The sequence below is a fragment of the Diadema antillarum genome, unplaced genomic scaffold (assembly GCF_040938485.1).
Source record: "Diadema antillarum isolate AM-2024a unplaced genomic scaffold, OU_Dant_1.0 seq00000015_RagTag, whole genome shotgun sequence".
NCBI classification, from domain to species: domain Eukaryota; kingdom Metazoa; phylum Echinodermata; class Echinoidea; order Diadematoida; family Diadematidae; genus Diadema; species Diadema antillarum.
In genome coordinates, this window is record NW_027271135.1 from 234,256 (window position 1) to 254,969 (window position 20,714).

Below are 20,714 nucleotides of genomic sequence, written 5' to 3' on the forward strand. Positions count from 1 at the left end.
GTCACAACAAAAGAGCCTTTATCTCTGATTAATATTTCAGATTATATACTTGCCGTAAATTTTAGCCTTTATTTTGACTCTCACTGCTTGAGACGTGTTTTTCGGGGTCAAATAAAGGTCATGAGGTAAGATCACCTCCAGAGAGTGAAAACAGGAAATCCTTCTTTAATTACAAAGTGAATATGAGATACCACAACATGAAGACATGCCTCAATGTAGGCTTCCTGCCCTTAGTGGCATACCTGGTAAATTACCCTGGGATTCTGTAAAAAGATCTGATATGAATCAAGGAAAGTTGGAAGGATGCCGTGTTTGCTTTGATTACTGACTACCTTTCACCCCCTGTTTTCAGACGCAAGCCAATTTAGACCAAAACTCAAAGAAACAACGTATAAAGAATCATCTTATCGCCGACAGACTGTTCAGATGCTAATTTCAACCACTGCGGAAAAACGTCGAATAGATGTGCAGTTTCCCACTGCGCATGTTGTTTTGGTCATTAGTGACAGGTACAAGGTCACCTTTCACGCCCAGTTATATGGTTCTATGGTCGCCAAACGTTCAGACGCACAATGGACATGACGGAATGCTGATTCATTATCGAGTTCTAGTTCGAAACGATGCTCTGACTGTAGTTTCACTATACGTCGTTTCGTCATATGTCGTTTCGTTAGTCAGTGTTCAGACGTATGAATTAATTGTATAGCTATACGGTTTTGGTATAGCTATACCGTTCTAGTATAATTTTTTTTTTTTTTTTTTTGCGTCTGAACACCCTGTCAGACAATTTAATGTTTTCATTGCTTGCTGCATTCAAGTTTTGTTGTTGTTGTTGCTGTTTTTCATCATATTGCTTACATTTCATTGTATTTATTTCCTCCACAAATACTCTTTAGGGTACATGCCTCTTCTGTGAAAAATTAATTGTAGGTGAAAGGTTGTGTTTGACTTTCTTTGGTATTACCTATTGTCAAGGAATAATGTCACCTTAACAAATTCATAATATCAGGCCAACTGTCATATAGGCAGTTCATGCATCTTATTAAGATGCAACAATACTCAGAGGAGGCTTTCTCACACATGCCCAAATATGTTTTTATCAAAATTGATTTGGAAATTATGAAATGCGAGAGGCACAAAAGACTAGTTATCATGAAACACACTGTGTTGCGACATCCAGTCAATCTTCTTGTTTGTTTTGTTTCTTTTGAACTAATGTGATGATTGCTTTGTAACTTGTATAATCAGCACATGTGCATTATTTAAAATTTGTTTTAGTCCCATGATCCAGCTTTGCACTGGGTACTATGGTTGCACCCTGTGTGAGTTGCCGATGTGTGACTGGCAGTGAATAAAACTATAGCTTATGTTTGCATTGCGGTCCAAAACCTGCTAATTCTGTAGTGTGAATGGGAGTTGTTGGAGTGAAGAGTGTCCTATATTATTTGGCAATGAGTTCGTACTTTTTGGTATATTTCTTGGTTCCATTATTTTCATTAACACCTCTATAATAGATCTTAAGTACTTTACAAGTAGACTGTTTGTTAAGATCAGCGGACATTGTTGAATAGAGGAATGTTATTTAATGCAGGTAATGAGTAGGGATGTTCATGTTCTTGCTAATCACTTTTTCATGGACAACACTTATTGAGACATACTTCCTGAATGATCAGTAGTGGTATTCCTGATGTGGCATTCATGGATTTCATGTGATAAAGTAGTCAGAAGCTACATGTACTTGAAAGAAATGTAATTCCCATTTCCTCACCAGTAACCACTGAAAGGCAGGATGCATCTCTTTTGTATACACAACAATTTGCTGTGGGCCCACCTATTTATATTCCTGTAGTCAGATTTGATATCAACTTCAAATCCTATATGCACTTGTACTGATGCACAATACACAAGTTTCTCATCAGAATAGACCTGTAGCCCTAATGAGTGTAGGATTCTTTTGTTGCATATGTGCAATTTGCTTTGATATCTTGAAACCAATCTTTGTAACAAAGAATTTCTTGGATAATACTTGGATGATTTGCTCTTAAATACCCTGATTATCTGGTAGATAAATAAAGCAGTTATTTCAATAGTAAGGTCATACAAAACATTTAAAAACATCTATTATGGATATTATGGTCTTGTTGATCATGTCAAATTGTTGCAACAATTGTGGGCGTCTTCATTAGCTGTGTCACATTGCAGTCCCAGCATGCATTGCAGTCCCAGCATGCATTGCTGAATCCTACTAACTGCATGAGGCTGATGAGAGATAATGTTTTCAGATTGTGTAAGTAAAACACCTGCTCACTCACTCCCATCTGACTGATATATGTACATGTGCTGATTACTCATGATGTCATCTGGTGATTAATTTGGAGATACTATCTTTGGGGAGTGAGGACATACAATGTTTATTGCCAGACTTTGGATAAAGAAAATACTTATACTTTCATATCATGACAATTATGACTAGACTACTGTGTATACCTATGAAAAGATCAGAGTGTATTCATATCAACAGACAGAGTAGTCAACAAACAAACAATGAATATTTGTTGACTTGATTAACCCATCGAGGACGGACTAATATTGCTACAACAGGCATTTCCCATAGACAGCTGCCCAAGTATACTCGGGACTTGTCCTCACCAGGTTAAAAGTGGTGTGTGTTTGTGCAGAAGAGACTAGGGCTTCTTTTGATGATTTACGTTACCGATCTAAAGAAAGAAAAGACTCGATCCTTTCGTCACTGGTTGGATGTATTATCCCAGGACGGTTGACAAAAAGCGTCCAACCATGAGGGCCCCCTTTTGGGTCTGAAAGAAAACCTGTCTGGTATTGATTGTTGGGTCTATGGGGTATATGGGGGTGCTGCTCTGGTGGTTGGCTACCGTATGTGTCATAGTACATGGTGAGCTGTGTGCCGATTCATTACCCACTCCCCTGGAGGAAAGGCAAAACTTTTACTCATCATTTTTTATGTCATCGTGGTTTAGAAAGGTCAACGCACTCATGAGGAAGAACAGTCTGGGAAGATGGACCTGTAAGTTTTTTTGGTCTTCTTTATCAAGTTCCAGCACACATCCTGGTCAGAAACACTTGACCAGAGACTTGAGTGGACACTGCAAAGCTCTATGGTGTACCAGGACTGGGGTATATACCGGTACTGGGGGCTAAATTTTGTCTGTTAGCTTATTAATTGGTGTTGAGGAGCTCTTTCCTTCAGGGCTGTGTGAGGGCCAATTCATTTTCTATCAAAACTTGAATAGAAAACTTACTTTCTTCTTCTAGATATGGTGTACTTTTGTTAGTGCTCTTTAGTGCACTAATTTGATATTAGCTGAGTAGGAGTAGGCTTATTCGATATAATTTCTGCTACAGACACACACACCTGGTAAGCATGCCATAATTTCTCTTGGAGACTTGGAGTATTTTCACAGTAGCAATGCTACAATATTTTATAATATGACTCTTTTGAATGATGATGGTTTAGTTAGGAATTGAGTAGATACTTTGTACTTCAGGGGCATGTTCATACTGCCTCTACAATGATCAAAGGTGATTGAAGAACCACCAGGAATCAATGGAATATCAGGAGGGAATTGATTTGATGCATTTTATACATTACCAATCGTCTCCACCATCGATAACATGAGCAGACAGCCTGTAATGGCGTGTCTTAATTGAAAAATTTAATAGTGGATGGTATTGTTTCTGTCTATTAAAAGTACTTTGTGCTTAGATTCAGTACCAGCCAGGTTAATACTGTAACTTGCTAACCAAGGAAAAGTAAAAGTTCCATGATCCATCATCGATGCATAATCATGCTACTCACTGTCTTACCACTGCTCCAAGGATAGTGTGAGGTTAATTCAGTGACAATACAGGCTGGTGTATGAAAGGAGATTTGCAGGGTATTAGCCTGGTAATGAGTGGATGTATTATGTAAGAATCACCCTACCCTGGGTTACCTCTCTGAGGACAAAGACAACCTTTATTTGACCTTTGAAAGAAGCCTGCTGTCTGTTGATTGTTACATGGCTTTCTATCCTTTAACCACAGGGCCAGTGGATGAAGGCCTGTTAGTTGGGGCTAGGATTGTATCTTTCATCTCTTTGCCTGTTCAGTCTGTATTTCATGTGTTCCATGCTAAACCTCAAAAGAATACAATGCGGGTTTGGAAGAAACCATCTTAGAGCAGTGCAATAGGGCAGTGAACCTTGTATGAAAGTGAAAACATTCTGAGAAAATATTCTAAGAAAGGAGTGCAAAAGAAAGGAGTGCAATTTTCATGGACAGTATAAAGTGCAGACTCTTCAAATGATTCAGCAGCAGTGGCAATTATGAAGAACAGACATCAAATGCAACATGTGGGACTATTAGCCGTCCACAGCCTCTTAAAGTTAACTTTAAGGTGAACAAAGTCTAGTATCAGAATTCTGAATTATGGTTTGAATACAATGCATATTCATCACCTCCTGGTCATCTTGGACCATAATGGTTCTAGAATTCCAAGGTTTTGGTTAAACAGGTTCTTACCGTCCTCAGGAAAATGAGGATAGTAGGAACACGCTTACTGAAACATTGAGATAGAGTAGGTCCTCCTCAGGACCACATTCACATCCAAGAAAGAATACCATGTACCATGTACAAATTGTACCACTACCAGTGTACCATGAAACCACCCACCAACAAATTACTACCAACATACTACTCACGGCCTGCGCCACGTTTTTAAAAGTGGGTGGGGGCAGTTTATTTCCGATGCCACCTCTGAGTTTCTTCAGCTGACAAGCAAAATCACTTCTTCCAGGTTTCATCAGCTGCCAAAAACAAATAAACAAACAAACAAACAAACAAACAGACAAACAAACAGCTCAACCACATTTTTTTTTTTTGTGGTGCCACTTGGGGGGGGGGGGGGGGGGGGCAAGTCATTAGACCCTGTGTATTCTTATGTATTATGCATTATACCTTTTTTTAAAAACATATTTAGTGTTATTGTGCTTATATACTGTAAAACATGATATATTCGCGGCATGAATTTTTCGCGAATTGGAGCCGACGGCCTTTTTTGCGGCATGAAATTTTCGCGAACTGCCACTGGCATTCAGTACATATAGTGTACAAAAGAACTTTCGCGTACATTTTAATTTCGCGAATCTTCACGCTCGCGAAATTTGCGAAATTAAAATGCACGCGAACATTTCTCGTTTTACAGTATAGAGGACATTTGGAAGATACTGTAAAAGAAATGTTTGTGGTGTAGAAAATTTAAGCCATTTTTTTGCCACATGTCCGACAAGACGGGCACTAAAATGCAAGCACACGAATTTATTGCTTATTTGTATAAAGTGCAATTACTGTTTGATATTTTGATTCCATGGAAATAAAAACATGCAAAATTCATCTTACCCGCTGGAGCATGAGAATTACCAGCATGAACATTTCCACTCCTATAGTAAACCCCCAAACTCCATGGTACGCCTATTTTGTTACTCTGTGTGCTCTTTAAACCCAAAGCCCACTTTCAAAACACTGGGGAACACCTGCCCTTTAATTCATTGGAAGCAGACACTGAGCAAGAACCTTTGATGACTCACACAGTGCTAGATGCACCCAGACAGGGATAGTCTTGTTCAGGACTCAAGTATGATATAGTCATACAGATTTACATTGCAATTGATCAGTCTGGACTGGAGACTAAAACCCCTTTGGGAATATGATAGGAGTAATATCCCGAAGACCCGATAATATGCAAGGAAATTCTGAAATGCAATTATTTTTCAAGAAAAACAGAAATACTGCACCTTAAGATAAGCTGTCTTGGTTGATCATTGCCAATATAGCTTGTGAGGAGGGGATTTTGAAGGGGGGGGGGGGGGGGTGGAGGGGGCTGTAGTCTCTCTACCCCCCCCCCCCCCAAACTTTTTAGGGTCTTTAAAAAAAAAAATCTTTAAAAAGAATTCACCAGTACCCATAACTTATGTTACCGTCCTTTGATTCTTTCTGTCGAAGCAACTTAAACATGATAATAATTTAAAGATAAAAAATCCCCAGCCCTGTAGAGTACATGATATACACTGTACATGCTTTCTTTCATGTTTCTTTTCACCCATTGCTAATTGCATCAGTGTATATATAAAAGGAGATGCACCCCCATGCTGACAAGCCAATAAAAAAAAAAAGGACAAGGTGTAGAGCAGTAAGCCTCAGGCTGGAAGTAAGTCTAAACCCTGGGGTATTGACAACAGAATGGTTTATTTGTGTATCTTCTGAATGCCAAATTTATCACAGGCTTATTCTCTTTTATCATGTGAGCCATTTGTTGTAGGTGAAATAATGAACAATTTAGGAAAGATGAAAGAAGACAAACCAAAGTTCAAAGGTTGTAGGTTAGTATCTCTCAGACAAAATACATGTTCAGGTTATTGTTGTAATATTTCATTTTGTGGTGATACCATTCATAGCAGCATTGTTTGTCTTGACAGTGACAAATATAAGTGGTTTGCGCTCTCTTTCTCTCTGATTTTGTCTATCGAACCCCGCGTTCACATTGTCCCCCGCGCCACGGGGACAGCCTCAAGAGATCTTATCTTTTTTACGACTGACCGTTCACATTGGTATCTCATCTGTCCCCGAGCTGTGGGGGCAATTGGGGCTTGGGGCGAGCTCTGCCAGGCATAGCGCATGCGCACATTTGATGACCACAGCTGGACGCTATCAATTTCGCCCCAAGGTCACTCTCCCCTCCAAATCTTGTCCCCGTACCCGACTTGATTCGCGGGGACGAGGGGACAAGTCCCAGCGAGCGTTCACATTATGGTTTTGGAGGAGAAAGTCCCACAGCTCGGGACTTTCCCCGCGGCGCGGGGGACAATGTGAACGCAGTGTCTGTCTCTCCTTCACACACATGCTTTCTTTTTTTTTTTCTTGTGGTAGTCTGATGAACCAGACTCTAATGGCTGGCTGGGATAACTGGTGGCAGTGAACATTTTGTGTGTGTGTGTGTGTGTGTGTGTGTGTGTGTGCAAATCACAAATACTTTTCTTTTCATGTGGGTGATGTTGCAGATCATCATCAATCACTGACTTTTTTGTAACGAGAAGTTGCCTCAAGTATCTTTCATGAGATAAAAAACAAAACAAAACAAAGCAAAACAAAACCACACACACATATATGGACGTGTAGGGCATTCGTCCATGGTGTAGTACAAAAATTTCAACTAGCTTATCATTTTTGGCAATATCTGTTTATTCATTGGTTGGCATGCTAGTGGTAATTTTATTTCCTGGTATAAATCCAACAAATTAACTTATCAATATTAAAGGACAAGTTCACCTTCATAAACATAAGGATTGAGAGAATGTAGCAATATTAGTAGAACACATCATTGAAAGTTTGAGGAAAATCAGATAATCCGTTCAAAAGTTATGAATTTTTGAAGTTTTTGTGCAGTAACCGCTGGATGAGAAGACTACTGCAGTATATGAATAACTTAGATGTCACATGCGTACAACAATATAAGGAAAATATAAAGAGAATTTCACAAAATTCCATCTTTTGAAAAAAAGTACACATATTCCCCTGACTCGTTACCGACAAATGTTATGGGTAATATTATTCCCCCTGCCTTTAGAAACAGGCAAGTCAAGTGCTCTTTTATTATGCGAAAAAGTGAAAATATCTTGAATTTTCTTTTACATTTTCTTTATACTGTTGTACGCATATGACTCACAAGCTGTAGTAGTCTCCTCATCCAGCGGTTCCAACACAAAAATTTTAAAAATTCATAACTTTTGCATCGATTGTCCAATTTTCCTCAAACTTTCACTGATGTGTTCTACTAATATTGTTGCATTCTCTCAATCCTTATGTTTATGAAGGTGAACTTGTCCTTTAAGGTTTTAAGGTAATCCATTTATGATTACTTCATTAAAATAAGTTTAAGCTCAGATTTTCTTCATCATGAAGACATGAGGCCCTGAATGCATTCAACCTTTTTTTTTTGTTTATTCAAAACAATTATAAATTGACTAATACGTGAATGTTATCACTTCATGCTCCCTGAACATGAAGTTAATTTTGAACTTTAAGTCAAAAGATAATAGCCCAATACTGCTACTGAATGCTACTCATATCAAACAGTGTTATGTCAGATTTATCGTCAAAGATGGGTTTATTACCTCAGTGTAGTCCTTGAGAAATATTACTGTGATTTCATTATTGATTTTAAAAAGTAGTACTGTATACGCTGTTATTTTCGGGTACAGATATTTTCCCGAATGAGGGGGTCACAGACATTTTTGCGAGATGTTGTTTTCGCGAATTGACCTAGAGCCCTTCATAAGGGCACTATTACCTTAGTGAATGGTTACATTATCGTGCATTGTTAAATTCGCGGTCGTGAGATTCGCGAAAATTAAACCCTCGCGAAAATAACAGCTTATACAGTAGCTTCTTATGTAAAAGTCATGTGATACAAGTAGGCATTTTAACTTCATGTGAAATCGGCCTCAAAGATACTCAGCAAACTCATGTAGTCATAAATTTTATTCCTGGGCCCCGTTTTATCAAAAGATATATAATCAATTATAGATTTCCTCACCACACAGGCTGCCATAGACTTATGATAGAAATCAACTATATAATCAGTACACCTCTTCATAAAAAACAGGATCCTGATGAGTTTGACATTTTTCTGAATCATTATTGACCTTCTTTGAGATATCAAAAACTAGATGAAGTACTCTTTGTTGTTCAGTTCCCTGTGTTGTGATGCATTTCACAACACTGACGATTCCACTGATTTTAATTTACCATAATAACTACAAGGCAAGAACCAGTCAGCTTTGAGTAATTGAGTTGTTGCCAAGGCAACCATACTTTGTTTTTTTCATTTTACAATAAGTGCAGTCGTTTTTAGGAAAGGGGCTCGCAGCCTTGTTAGCAGACTGATGCAGGGATTCCAATGCGAGATGCAGGTAATGGAGTCACATTCTTACTGCCACGAGACAGGGAATCATGGGTGTCTTAGTGATTATCGTTTGCTAGTGATTGGGTCTCATTGTTCCATGGAATTTATAACAATGGCTGCGTTTGATTGGATCGACTGCATAATTCTTTCTTTTAGTGAAACGGACTGTGAACCATGAACCATGTTTTCTTCTCTTGGGACTATACATAACACATTTTCCCAACAGGTGTGTTGACTCGACCCGTTTCTTTTTCTCCGCTCTTTGTGTGCATTTCCCGCCTACGTTCTCAGCCTTTGTAACCGGAACAGCTGCTTTAGTCCCATCTATTACCGCATATGTTGCTTTTCATATTATGGCAGCATCATTCTTTAATACTGATGTGATAGCAATTGTTTGTGGGGGTGAAGTTCAATCAGTCGTGAAATAAAGCACATGGCAAGCAAAGAGCCATTGTTGGTGGTTGAGTTTGGCCATTGGGTTTAATTGACTCTAATTGAGATACTGTTCTTGCTTTATCTTGGGGAATTTGTTTTGACATACCGGTACTACCAATGCAAGTGTAGTATGTTTTTGTATAAGACATATTTTTTTGTAGCTCAGAGATGGTTTTCCTCGTGTGTCCAATATCTGAATCTTTGTATACTTAGGTTAGCTGAGGCTTATGACCGTTTTTTTTTTTCCCCAGAATTTCAGTAGTGTATGAATGTGGTAAATACTCATCTTATATCTTGATAGAGAGTGTACCATACAAAGTTGTCTTGTACACATTCAAAATATTGTGGAAATCTATCCTAGAAACTGAAACATTTCCTCCATGAATCTGCAGTACGTAGTGTACACTGTACATTTGTAGCATTATATGATCAGAAACGGAATGACCAAATTTTTGTCATTAGGAACAACTACATGTACATGGTGGAAGTGAAAAGGGATTTCAATTTTCAATTCAATCATACTTTATTTCCAGTCACCGAAAATCAAAAACATAGTACAAAGTATACATGTCCTGAAATAATATTGTTCAAACGTTTGCAAAAGATTCATGTAGTATACGAGATAAATTATAGAACAACATATATATGTACAATAATTAGGAGGAACAATGTGTAGATACTTCGTGGGCGAGCGGAAAATAAATTCGATAATGGAAAATAGTGATCCACTAAAAAGCATAGCTTGTCGGACGTGGATTCTAAGGTGGGATTCTAAGGTGGATTCTAAGGTGGGCCAAAAAAATTACCAGAGTCTGTGAATTTCTTTTGTTTAATTGACTTGCTATTGAAAACTGCCATTCACTGCATTTTTTTTTCTTTTAAAACTAGTTTTTATTTTGCCTTTGCATAAAAAATGGAATAGCTTATGGTTGAAAAGATCTTGCAAGGTTGATGAAGTTTAATGTTATTTTATTCCCAGTGATGTGACTATGTGAAGATGCTATGGTGATGGCATTTTTCATCATTCATACTACCCTTACAAAGAAATTAATGTGGTATACATACAGCTTTGATGATATGTAACATTTTCACTGCAACTGATTGACAAATTGCCCTACCTACATCAACATATTAAGTAAGCACCAATTGGCCGTACATACTCGGGTTTGAATCGGATGGTATGTATAGAGTATGTATGCGCATGATTTTGTTGCCATGGTTACTGCTAAAACACTGAATAATTGATGCTGATTAACGTCAATGTAGGGAAGTTTTTCAATCAGTTGCAATTAAAACAATTTGACACAATAATTGATTAATTTGAACATTTTCACTGTGTGGCATGTAGGTCCTACACAACACACGCTTTGATAAGCCTATTGTCAATTCTATAGTTTCCTATTTTTAATCCTTGGTCTTTCTTATTAAAGAGTATTGTTCTCATTTTGTACACATTATTGATAGCAATGGCTGCACCTTGCTGTTGATTTTCAGTGGTAACCTCAAAATATAAAACACAAATGTAGCCATTGTAATTGCTGAGTGCTTTAAATGGCTCACACGTGCCTACATCTCTGCATTGGTATTGTGTCATAAGATTGGAAGAATAAAGTGGGACGTGATCTCATTTGAAATTCATGTAAACTCGGCTGGTGGTAACCGAGCCTGGTTGCCATGGCAACCAGAAACACACATGACCCGCCAGAGTGGTGAGTAACAATATTAGTCAGGAGGTTATTCAAGGTAGGATGTAGAAACCAGACATCTTTAATCCCTTTTGTCGTCTCGTAGACACAAACTGCACACTTATGTGTCCAGCGGTTTTAGGTGTGCCAGGACATAAATGTTTCACACAATTCTTATGCCAGGGGTGTACATAAAGTCACTAATTTCACAGTAACATTGACTGGCTGTACAATCTCCAGATTCAAATTACTTCTCACTGTCATATTTGTCAATGTGTTATATAATTTAACAGATTGTACATTCCAACAAGAATCTTATCTATTCTAACAATTTAACAGTTCAGTGTAGTAGACTTCATTTTGAAGACAGTTTTAATCTGAAATTGTCTCTAGACATGTATGCCTACATCTTGTAAAGAACAAATACGTAGAATTCCAAGAAAATGTGTAGAATTCCAAATCAAATATTTGGATACACTTTTATCACATTTATGTGTTGTCTGAACTTTTTCATGCCACTCCTTCACTTCATGTTATAGACCCCTTGTCTGAACATGCATGTATTAATCTGTAGATCTATTAAACAACATTCTGCTTTTGAATTAACTTAGGCCGCGTTCATGCGGATTTCGTAGCCAGAATCACAAACATGAATCATGATTCAAAACGGCGTTTCAAATCACGGTCTCAGCGGAAGAGCGTTCATGCGGGCTTTCGCAATGCTGATTCTGGCTCTGCTCATCCTTTGCCATTGCGCAGCGCACTGCGCAGTTTCTGCAACTCGAGCCAGACCTCCTTATGCCAACTGATCAGTCAGTTATTATAGGCCTTTACGTTTTAATTTCAGTGAATACTTTCCAATACTAGGGTGTGGCATTCAGGCTCTGCCCACAGAAGGGAATAATCCTAATTTTTCGTCTCTCCAATCGTTTCCCTAGGTAGACACAGCGCTGCAGCCATTACTTTTATCAACTCAATCGGAGAGTAATTACATGTATTATTATATTAAACAGCTAACGTTAGATACTAGCATAGAATCGGTGTATGGCATTGATGTAAACAAATAAGTCCAAGTATGGTACCGAAACACACGATTTAGAAGACGTACACAAGCGCGCGAACAGAGCAAGAAGCTGTGGGATACCCCTCGAGACACGCATGCGCATAACGCACAATGACGTCATAGAATCATGATTGAAATCACGGTTGCGTTCATGCGGTTTCTGCGATCGTGATTCTGGCAGAATCATGATTCAAAACGCCCTATTTTCCGCGTTTCAGATCGGCGTTTTGAAACGCGTTTAAATAGAAAAATCGCATGAACGCAACGCAACTAAACACGTTTAGCGACTAAACGTGTTTAGAAACGCAATTCTAGTTTCGCATGAACACAGCCTTTACTGTAATATATTGTCAATTACATAAAGCATTATAACACACAGCAAATCCCTTACAGAACTTTTTAAACACCAAAAAAAAAAAACCCCAAACAAACAAAGAAACAACCCCCCCCCCAAAAAAAAAAACCAAACACGACAACAGCTGTTTATCTGGAGAGAGGGAATGCAATGTAGATTTTTTTTTCCCGTTGTATTCAAGTGATATACAATGTAATGTTTACTTTAATGGACGTATCAGATATCCTCGCAAACAATGATTTGGCGTCACAAAGGGTGCGTTTATCAACTCACTTCTGGCGCAGAATTAAGATTTCCAATCAAACTTTTCAGGGAGTTTCAGCAGTTGATAAACACAAAGCTGTTTTGATTATGGGGTTAGAAACGCGTTTCTGACCCCCCCCCCCCCCCAAAAAAAAAAAAAACCCAAACAAACAAACAACAACAACAACCAACCAACCAACCAAACAAACAAACAAACAAACAAACAAACAAACAAACAAATAAAAAGGCAATCGCAAATGCATTTGAACCAGAAATGCGTTTCTGTAAAGCTGATGATAGATAATATGCAAAGTCATTTTGAAAGGTGTTTATATGTAGCTCAGACCTGCCCACACCGACCACTGCCAACTACAAGCCTCCGCTCCTTGGGTCAAACAGCAGTGGAGCTGTGCGTAGTGACAAGGCCTTCCAAACGACTCACGACAGACTCGATAAATGCAAAAACACAAGAAAGGCGATCCGAAAGACGTTTGCAAATTTGTGTTCTGATTGGGTATTGAAATGTGTTTCAAACGGTTACAGCTCGTTATTCCGAAGGTTCTATGGTCCAAAGGGTCGTTATTCCGAAGGTTCGTATTCCGAAGATTCGTTATTCCGAAGGTTCGTTAATCCGAAAATGTGATGAGGTTTGTTATTCCGAAGGTTCTTTAATCCGAAAATGAAATAAGGTTCGTTATTCCTAAGGTACGTTGATCCGAAAATGAAACAAAGCTCGTTGTTCCGAAGGTTTGTTACGGACCCTATATCACTTCGGATCAACGAACCTTCGGAATAACGAACCCTATTTCATTTTTGTATAAACGAGCCTTCGGAATAGCGAACCCTATTTCATTTTCAGATTAAAGAATCTTCAGAATAACGAACCTACGGAATAACGCCACGAATGTTCGGATTAACAAACCCTTTTTCATTTTCGGATTAACGAACCTCTAGGTATAGGGAATTTGTGTGTTTCGGATTAACGAACCTTCGGAATAACGAACCTTCGGAATAACGAATCTTCGGAATAACAAACAGCACCCATTTCAAACATGGGAAAGTTGATAAACGCAGCCATATACATACAGTATTAAATAAGAATCATGTAAAATATATGTTTATTACACACTATGATTCATGTGTGTTTACAAGCGACTACCAAGATTATGTACCAGCAGATCTCTATGCAAAAAGGTGTGACTAACAGTAAAGACTTCTCGATTGTGTGTGATTTGTTTCCATGGTATTCTATGGATACTGTGAAGAACTAGGTATTAATCTTGCTCTAAATGTATCACCATCTATATTATCTTGAAAGAAAACCGTGTATAGGATTGAACCAGCGTTTTGTGTTGGGCATTCCGTGATACACATTCATGGCTGAATGATGTGAGATAGAACTTCTCATCATTGATTAGATTGCGTGGGATGCATATTGCGGCATCTCATTCAATGATCTCTGACCTTCTTTCTTCTCTACATAATGAAGTAATATACATGGAGTGGTGGTTTCAAGCCCTGGTCTGTGGCCCCACACTGGGATTCAGCCTTATCGTGATATCTTGCACTTACAGCGCTTCTCTTGCTTCTATGTTACATTGAGTCTTGTTGGCAGTATATCGCTCCTTACATCAAACTGTTACAGACTTAATGAGAAATCCCTAGCACATACAAGAAAAAGATAGCCATCTGATTATTAAGACCTTGTGATGATTCCACCCCCCCCCCCCCCCCCCCCCCCCGATATGAAATGTTTACCGGTGATCAGGTATGAAAGAATAGTCAAAACAAAGTTAATTCTATCAGGGGAATTACGAATGAAACAGCAAAATTTTGTCTTGTGAACTTGTAAGTGAATTAAGCATGTGTTATCCAGTCATGCACAGCTGTGTACCAGCATTCCAGCCAGCAGCATGTTCGATTTTGAAACAATATCAACTACTGTAAAATCAAGAATATTCGTGGCATAAAAGTTCTGCAGATGGGAGCTGACAGCCTTTTTTCTGGCATGAAACTTTCGCAAATTGCCATTGGCTTGCAATGCATTGTGTACCAAGAAAAACACAAAAACTTTCATGTGTACATTTTAGCTTACTTTCACAAATCTTGGCTTCTCGCAAAAATTTTCAAAAGTGCCATGCATATATTTCTGATTTTCCAGTAATGAGAAAGATATAAGAGAACTATAAATGTGATACTGATCTGTTTTAATGTGAATGTTAAAATGTTACCTCTTTGGAATATTTGACAGATGCTCCAGGCCGTCGGCTGAGCCGCAGCGCCGAGAACCTTGCCTCGGGAGGGCGCTCTACAACTTTACCATCAGTGGTCCAGACGGGAAGACCGGCCTCGCCTCAGTTCTCCTCCACCTTCTCCAAAGGTCAGTCTTGATCCTACTCATCCCTAAGCCAGCCCCCTTCTCTCTCTTAACCCAGCCTCCTTGCCATCATTAGCCCAGCCCCACTCATATCCTCAGCCCAGCCCCACTCACATCCTTAGCCCAGCCCCTTCCCATTCTTAATCCAGCCCCCTTCCCGTTCTTAGTCCAGTCATCTTCTTATCCTTAGCCCAGCCCCTTCACATCCTTAGCTCAGTCCCCTTCACACCATTAGCCCAGCCCTTTTCCCATCCTTAGTCCAACCCCTTCCCATTCTTAGTCAGCCTTCTTCCCATCTGCAGCTCCCTTCCCATCCTTAGTCCAGCCCTCTTTCCATCCTTAGTTCAGCCCTCTTTCCATCCTTGGTCCAGCCCCTTCCCATCATAGTCCAGCCCCTAGCTTCCCTCTTCTTTAGTCCAGCCCTCTTCCCATCCTTACAACATAGCTCAGCCCCATTTCCATCCTTAGCCCATCTCCTTTCATATCCTTAGCCCAGCCCCTTCACATCCTTAGCTCAGCCCCTTCCCATTCTTAGTCCAGCCATCTTCTTGTCCTTAGCCCAGCCCCCTTCCCATCGTTAGCCCAGCCCCTTCACATCCTTAGCTCAGCCCCCTTCTCATTCTTAATCCAGCCCTATCTTATCCTTACCCCAACCCCCTTTCCATCCTTAGCCCAGCCCCCTATCTTAGTTCAGCCCCCTTCCCATCTTAGTCCAGCCCCCTTCCATCTTTAGCCCATCTCCTTTCACATCCTAATAGCCCAGCCCCTTTCCCATCCTTAGCCCAGCCCCCCCCCCCCTCCCATCCTTAGTCCAGCACCCTTTCCATCTTTAGCCCATGAATCATGAATGTAGCCCAATTTCATTACTGATTTTTATGTGAGAATATTCTGAGGCACATGTAGAGAAATCAATCAGTATACCACCATGTGCCTGATGAATTCAAGTCCAGCTCTCTTGCACTGATTTCCCTGATGACCAAGGAAGTGGGGAATGTCTGAATGTGCCGAACTTTGACCTTGTTTCCTCCTTTCTCTGCTGCTGGGTAAACATGAATATTTCCAGCCTGTTGCCACAGACTCCCCTGGGAAGTTTTTCACCACTTGAGCTTCCTCATGCTTCTCCTTTTTAATAACGCTTTTATTTTTTGTTTCTTGATTGGCTCAGAGCAAGAAGGTCATTATGCCAACCTGAGTTGCATCACATTTGTGATACAGTCAAACCTGTCTATAGCTGCCACCCAAGGGAGACGAAAAAAGCGGCCATTATAGCCAAGTGGCTGCTATAGACAGGTTCATAACATGCTTTTTGTCTCGGAAGGAATTGTTTTTATTGGTCATTTAGTGGCAGGTAGTTGCTATAGACAGGTGGCCACTAAGACAGGTTTGGCTATATTGTCATGTACAGGCTATGCATTCATATACAAACTTTAGATAAATTTCAGTTTCAACTCTCAAAATATGTGATTGCAGTACAGGGAGGGTCTTACAATTAAGGATCAGTTTTATTTTGCAATGGTTAAGGTGCAAAGGCTAGTACACATCTATAGGGACGTTTTAAGTAAGAGGAGTGATGAACTGTAAGCTGTCTGATCATCTGAAGTTCAAAAGGTTGTTGATGGCATCAAAAGGGTTCTGATTCAGTTGGCACTGTGTCTGTGTGCTATCAGGCCCTAGTCTTGAAATGGTTGGGCATCGGTTCGGTCCTGTAGTACTGTTAAAGGGGAAGGCTAGTAACTGATCAGTGGGAATCAGTGGAAATGCTGGGAGATGATTGCTCCAATCCTTATGGGATTCATTCAAGAGTTCATTGTATATCTATTGTTGTGTGAAAATGATTTGCTTCAGAATGGTCTCATATTCAAGTAATGTGCAGTTTAATGCTTCCAGGTTAGCGTCTCTGGTCAGTGACGGAGCATTAATCTGCACATTACTTGAATATGAGACCGTTCTGAAGCAAATCATTTTCACACAACAATAGATATACAATGAACTCTAGAATGAATCCCATCAGGATTGGAACAATCATCTCCCAGCATTTCCACTGATTCCCACTGATCAGTTACTAGCCTTCCCCTTTAAGTTCTGAATCCTTTTACCATTTGCAGAAAGGATAGAAATTTGGAACTAGTGTTTTTTCAGGACAGAATCAATCAAATTAGATGTGGGATAAGATGTATTTAACATTTTTGAAGGCCATTTAATTCCTGATTGCCAACTGTGTCATTGCTTGTAATTATTTTACTTAAATAGAGTCTCAACAAACACAAGGCAGTCAGTATTTTGAGTGTCACATTATGCTATTTTTGTTGCCTGTATTTATAGCTAATTTGGCCATTGATACTTTATTTACAGACAGAGAAGAGAGGAGTGCTCAAAATAGAAGAAAATAAACATCCTTGCCTTGAGGGTGTTCATGAGAAAGGTCAGTTTATGAAATGACTGAATTAGGTCAGGTGACAGATAGCCGTAACCCGAGCTCAATAAATGTCAGTCATGATTCATGGACTCTCGAATATGAGACACATTAATAGAATGGATTCATCTTATCCCTGTTACAAGCCATCACAGCTTGTATACAAATGTAGTATGCAGGGTAAATATACTGGCATCATGTGATATGTTTATAGAGAGATATAGATAGATAGATAGATAGATAGATAGATAGATAGATAGATAGATAGATAGATGGATAGATTTATAGAATGGATTCATCTTATCCCTGTTACAAGACCTTACCGCTTGTATAGTAGTATGCAGGTTAAATATAGTATCTATGTGATATAGAGATAGATAGATAGATAGATAGATAGATAGATAGATAGATAGATAGATAGATTGATTGATAGAATGGATTCATCCTATTCTTGTTACAAAGCCTGGAATACAGCTTGTATACAGATGTAGTATGCAGGTTAAATAGGCCATAATACTTGTATCATGTGATATCTATATCATGTTATAAATAGATAGATAGATAGATAGATAGATAGATAGATAGATAGATAGATAGAGAGGGAGGGGAGAGCATTAAATTACTTTTTCAGCTGATCAGCTTTTAGAGTCATTACAAGAATTACATATTGCAGCTGGCAGGGAACAATTACTATACTTTCATTTCCTTATGATGCAAATGAAAATGTTATCAAACATTCCTTTTCTTTTTTCTCATTACTCGAATACAGTCATCAGTGAGTGGTTAGAGAGTGTTTAGATGCTGAGAGAGAATGGACATTGAGGAAGTAGTTTGCCAAGATTAATCACAAGTTCCTGGTTCAGATCTGGGGGTCAGTTAGTGTTGGCAGAGTTTGTAAACACACCTTTCCCTCTCTCCCTATGATTGCCAGCTGCTCTGTTGACATTGTGCATAGATGGTTTGGGACTTTCCCTCACTAGTACAATGCAAGTTCTTCAAATATGATGTAGCGTAAAAGAAATAAAAACTGTGAGCACACTGGATGCTCCTGCTGTATGTAAAGAACAACGCCCCTTCTGAGAAAATGCATGGATACATATCACAACCCATATATATCACTTGAAGATTCTGGAGTGATTCCTGAGGTCACTCTAAAATGAGTGAAATTGATCATTTTCACTCAAAATTCACTCTTTTCTGTTATTCACTCCTTCAAGAGTGAACATTTTCACTCATTTTATTATTTCTTTTTAGAGAGTATGCGCTATCTGGAAATGTGGTTGTTTTTACAAGGTGTAATATGTTTATGGGAATATGGATAATAGCAAAGGTTTTCCAGTCCCATATCAAATTGAAGTCAGGTTTTTGGAGTAAAGATGGAATGAATTTCATGTAAGAAAGAAGTCCAGTCATGTGCATCACAACTATTCACCCACAATCTTTTCTTCAAAGGTACAAAAACTAACATAGAATATCAGAAATGATTCAAAGATATTCAATACAGTATTACCTGGGATTGCAGCAGAGCATGCTATACAACTGTAGGTCCCTCTCTTTTTTTTCTCTTTCCATGGTAACAAACCGTTTCTTCTGCTGTTAACTTTCTGTGTGGTGACGTAGTGAGGAGAATTCAACACTCTGTTTATTTATGTCTTTCCCCAAATTATCGCGGTGCTCATGACATTTAGTGTCAGCCAGATATAGTTTGTCATTAATGTTGAGTGCATGCCTGCAAGTCACATGAACACAAGTCATGAATTCTGCCCCAAGGTGTCTGATTCTCCCATAAATGTTCAAATCCCACACCTACCTTTACACTATTCACAGAGAAATGTTACAAAAAAGTCCTTTAAAAACATTATTATTATTTATTTATTTATTTATTTATTTTTTTTTTTGGGGGGGGGAGGGACTTTGTGAGATAAATGTTATCCATGGACTTGAAATTTTGGTATACAGACAAACTAACTCATTCTGCACAAATCCTGAACCCCCCATGCTGAACGAACTTCAGGGATTTTAAAATGTAGCCTAAATATTTTACTCTCAGATATTAGATGTTTTGGTGAATCTATACCAAAACTAATGTAGTCCCTTACACTGTCATGAAAAAAAGTACTTTCAGCCTGGAAATGGAATGTTGACAAATCTACCATCTACTACAGCTACTTAGTTCTTGTCAAAGTGGCAGATCTGACATTAACTTTATAATTTTTTTTTGCCCAATTTACCTTAGTTCCTTATTACAACCTAATTTTAAATAGCTATTATATGTTTGTCATATTCTGGCAGTGATCTCCAATAGGGAAACTCAATGACGATGCTATTTGATGTAATGATAGATGAATGAAATACTACTTTGTACATACTGTATGTACACCTATAAGTGATTTAAAAAGGTCAATTTTCAGTCAGAATTTTAGATTCAGCGAACTTCACAGTGACAAAAATATGAATGTAGGACCCTAGTTGTAGTGTTAAATGAAAGAGATTACAGTACATGAGAAAGCAGGGGTTTGCCAGTCGACTGCACACTTTGGTTGAATTGTTCTAGTTTTTGTAGAGCTGTGAAATGCACACAAGAATCCCAGCAGAAACTGACTGATGCATTCATGAGAAACAGATGATATTATTCTCTGTGTTTTCATCTCTCTTTTCTAAAAGTGCAATCATGTATTGTGATTATCATGTAGACAAGGGCATTCTTCATCCGGTTTAATAATGTTAACACCTGCAGTGATCCCAGTTGTTTCTTTGTACTCTTTTTTTTAATGCCAAAAATAATGCAGGTTTCATGGAATATAAGTTTTACAGTATTTAAAAAAAAAAATATCTGTTTTCAGCCCTCAGAATACTGCAGTGCTGTTTATACACTGTGTAGCTTGGCATCCCTGCACACCTGCTCAAAGAGAAAAAAAAATTATCTAATAAAAGATTGCCATTCTGAGCTTCATTTAATCTTAATGTGTAATAGCCCTCCTATGGTATCATCGCATCTGATCACTTTTAAAGGGTGTGTACAGTTCTGGTCGAGGTGAGGATTTAGCTTTAACGTTTTGCGAGATAGTCAGAAACCACTCTATGAGATGTCAAAGAGCATGCAATTCTAAGGGGTATCAAAAGTTTATTTGATGAAAATCGGTTTTGAAATGGCTGAGATATCCAA

At 38.7% G+C, this 20,714-nt stretch overlaps 1 protein-coding gene across 1 annotated transcript in view; it reads left to right on the forward strand.

Moving 5' to 3' along the window:
- LOC139725093 (transmembrane and coiled-coil domains protein 2-like) overlaps nucleotides 1-20,714 on the forward strand; it is a 142,256-nt gene that overhangs the window by 35,663 nt on the left and 85,879 nt on the right. Inside the window, exon 2 of the mRNA XM_071636181.1 lies at nucleotides 15,010-15,138. Coding sequence (XP_071492282.1) covers nucleotides 15,010-15,138 — 129 coding nt within the window. The remainder of the gene's footprint in view (nucleotides 1-15,009; nucleotides 15,139-20,714) is intronic.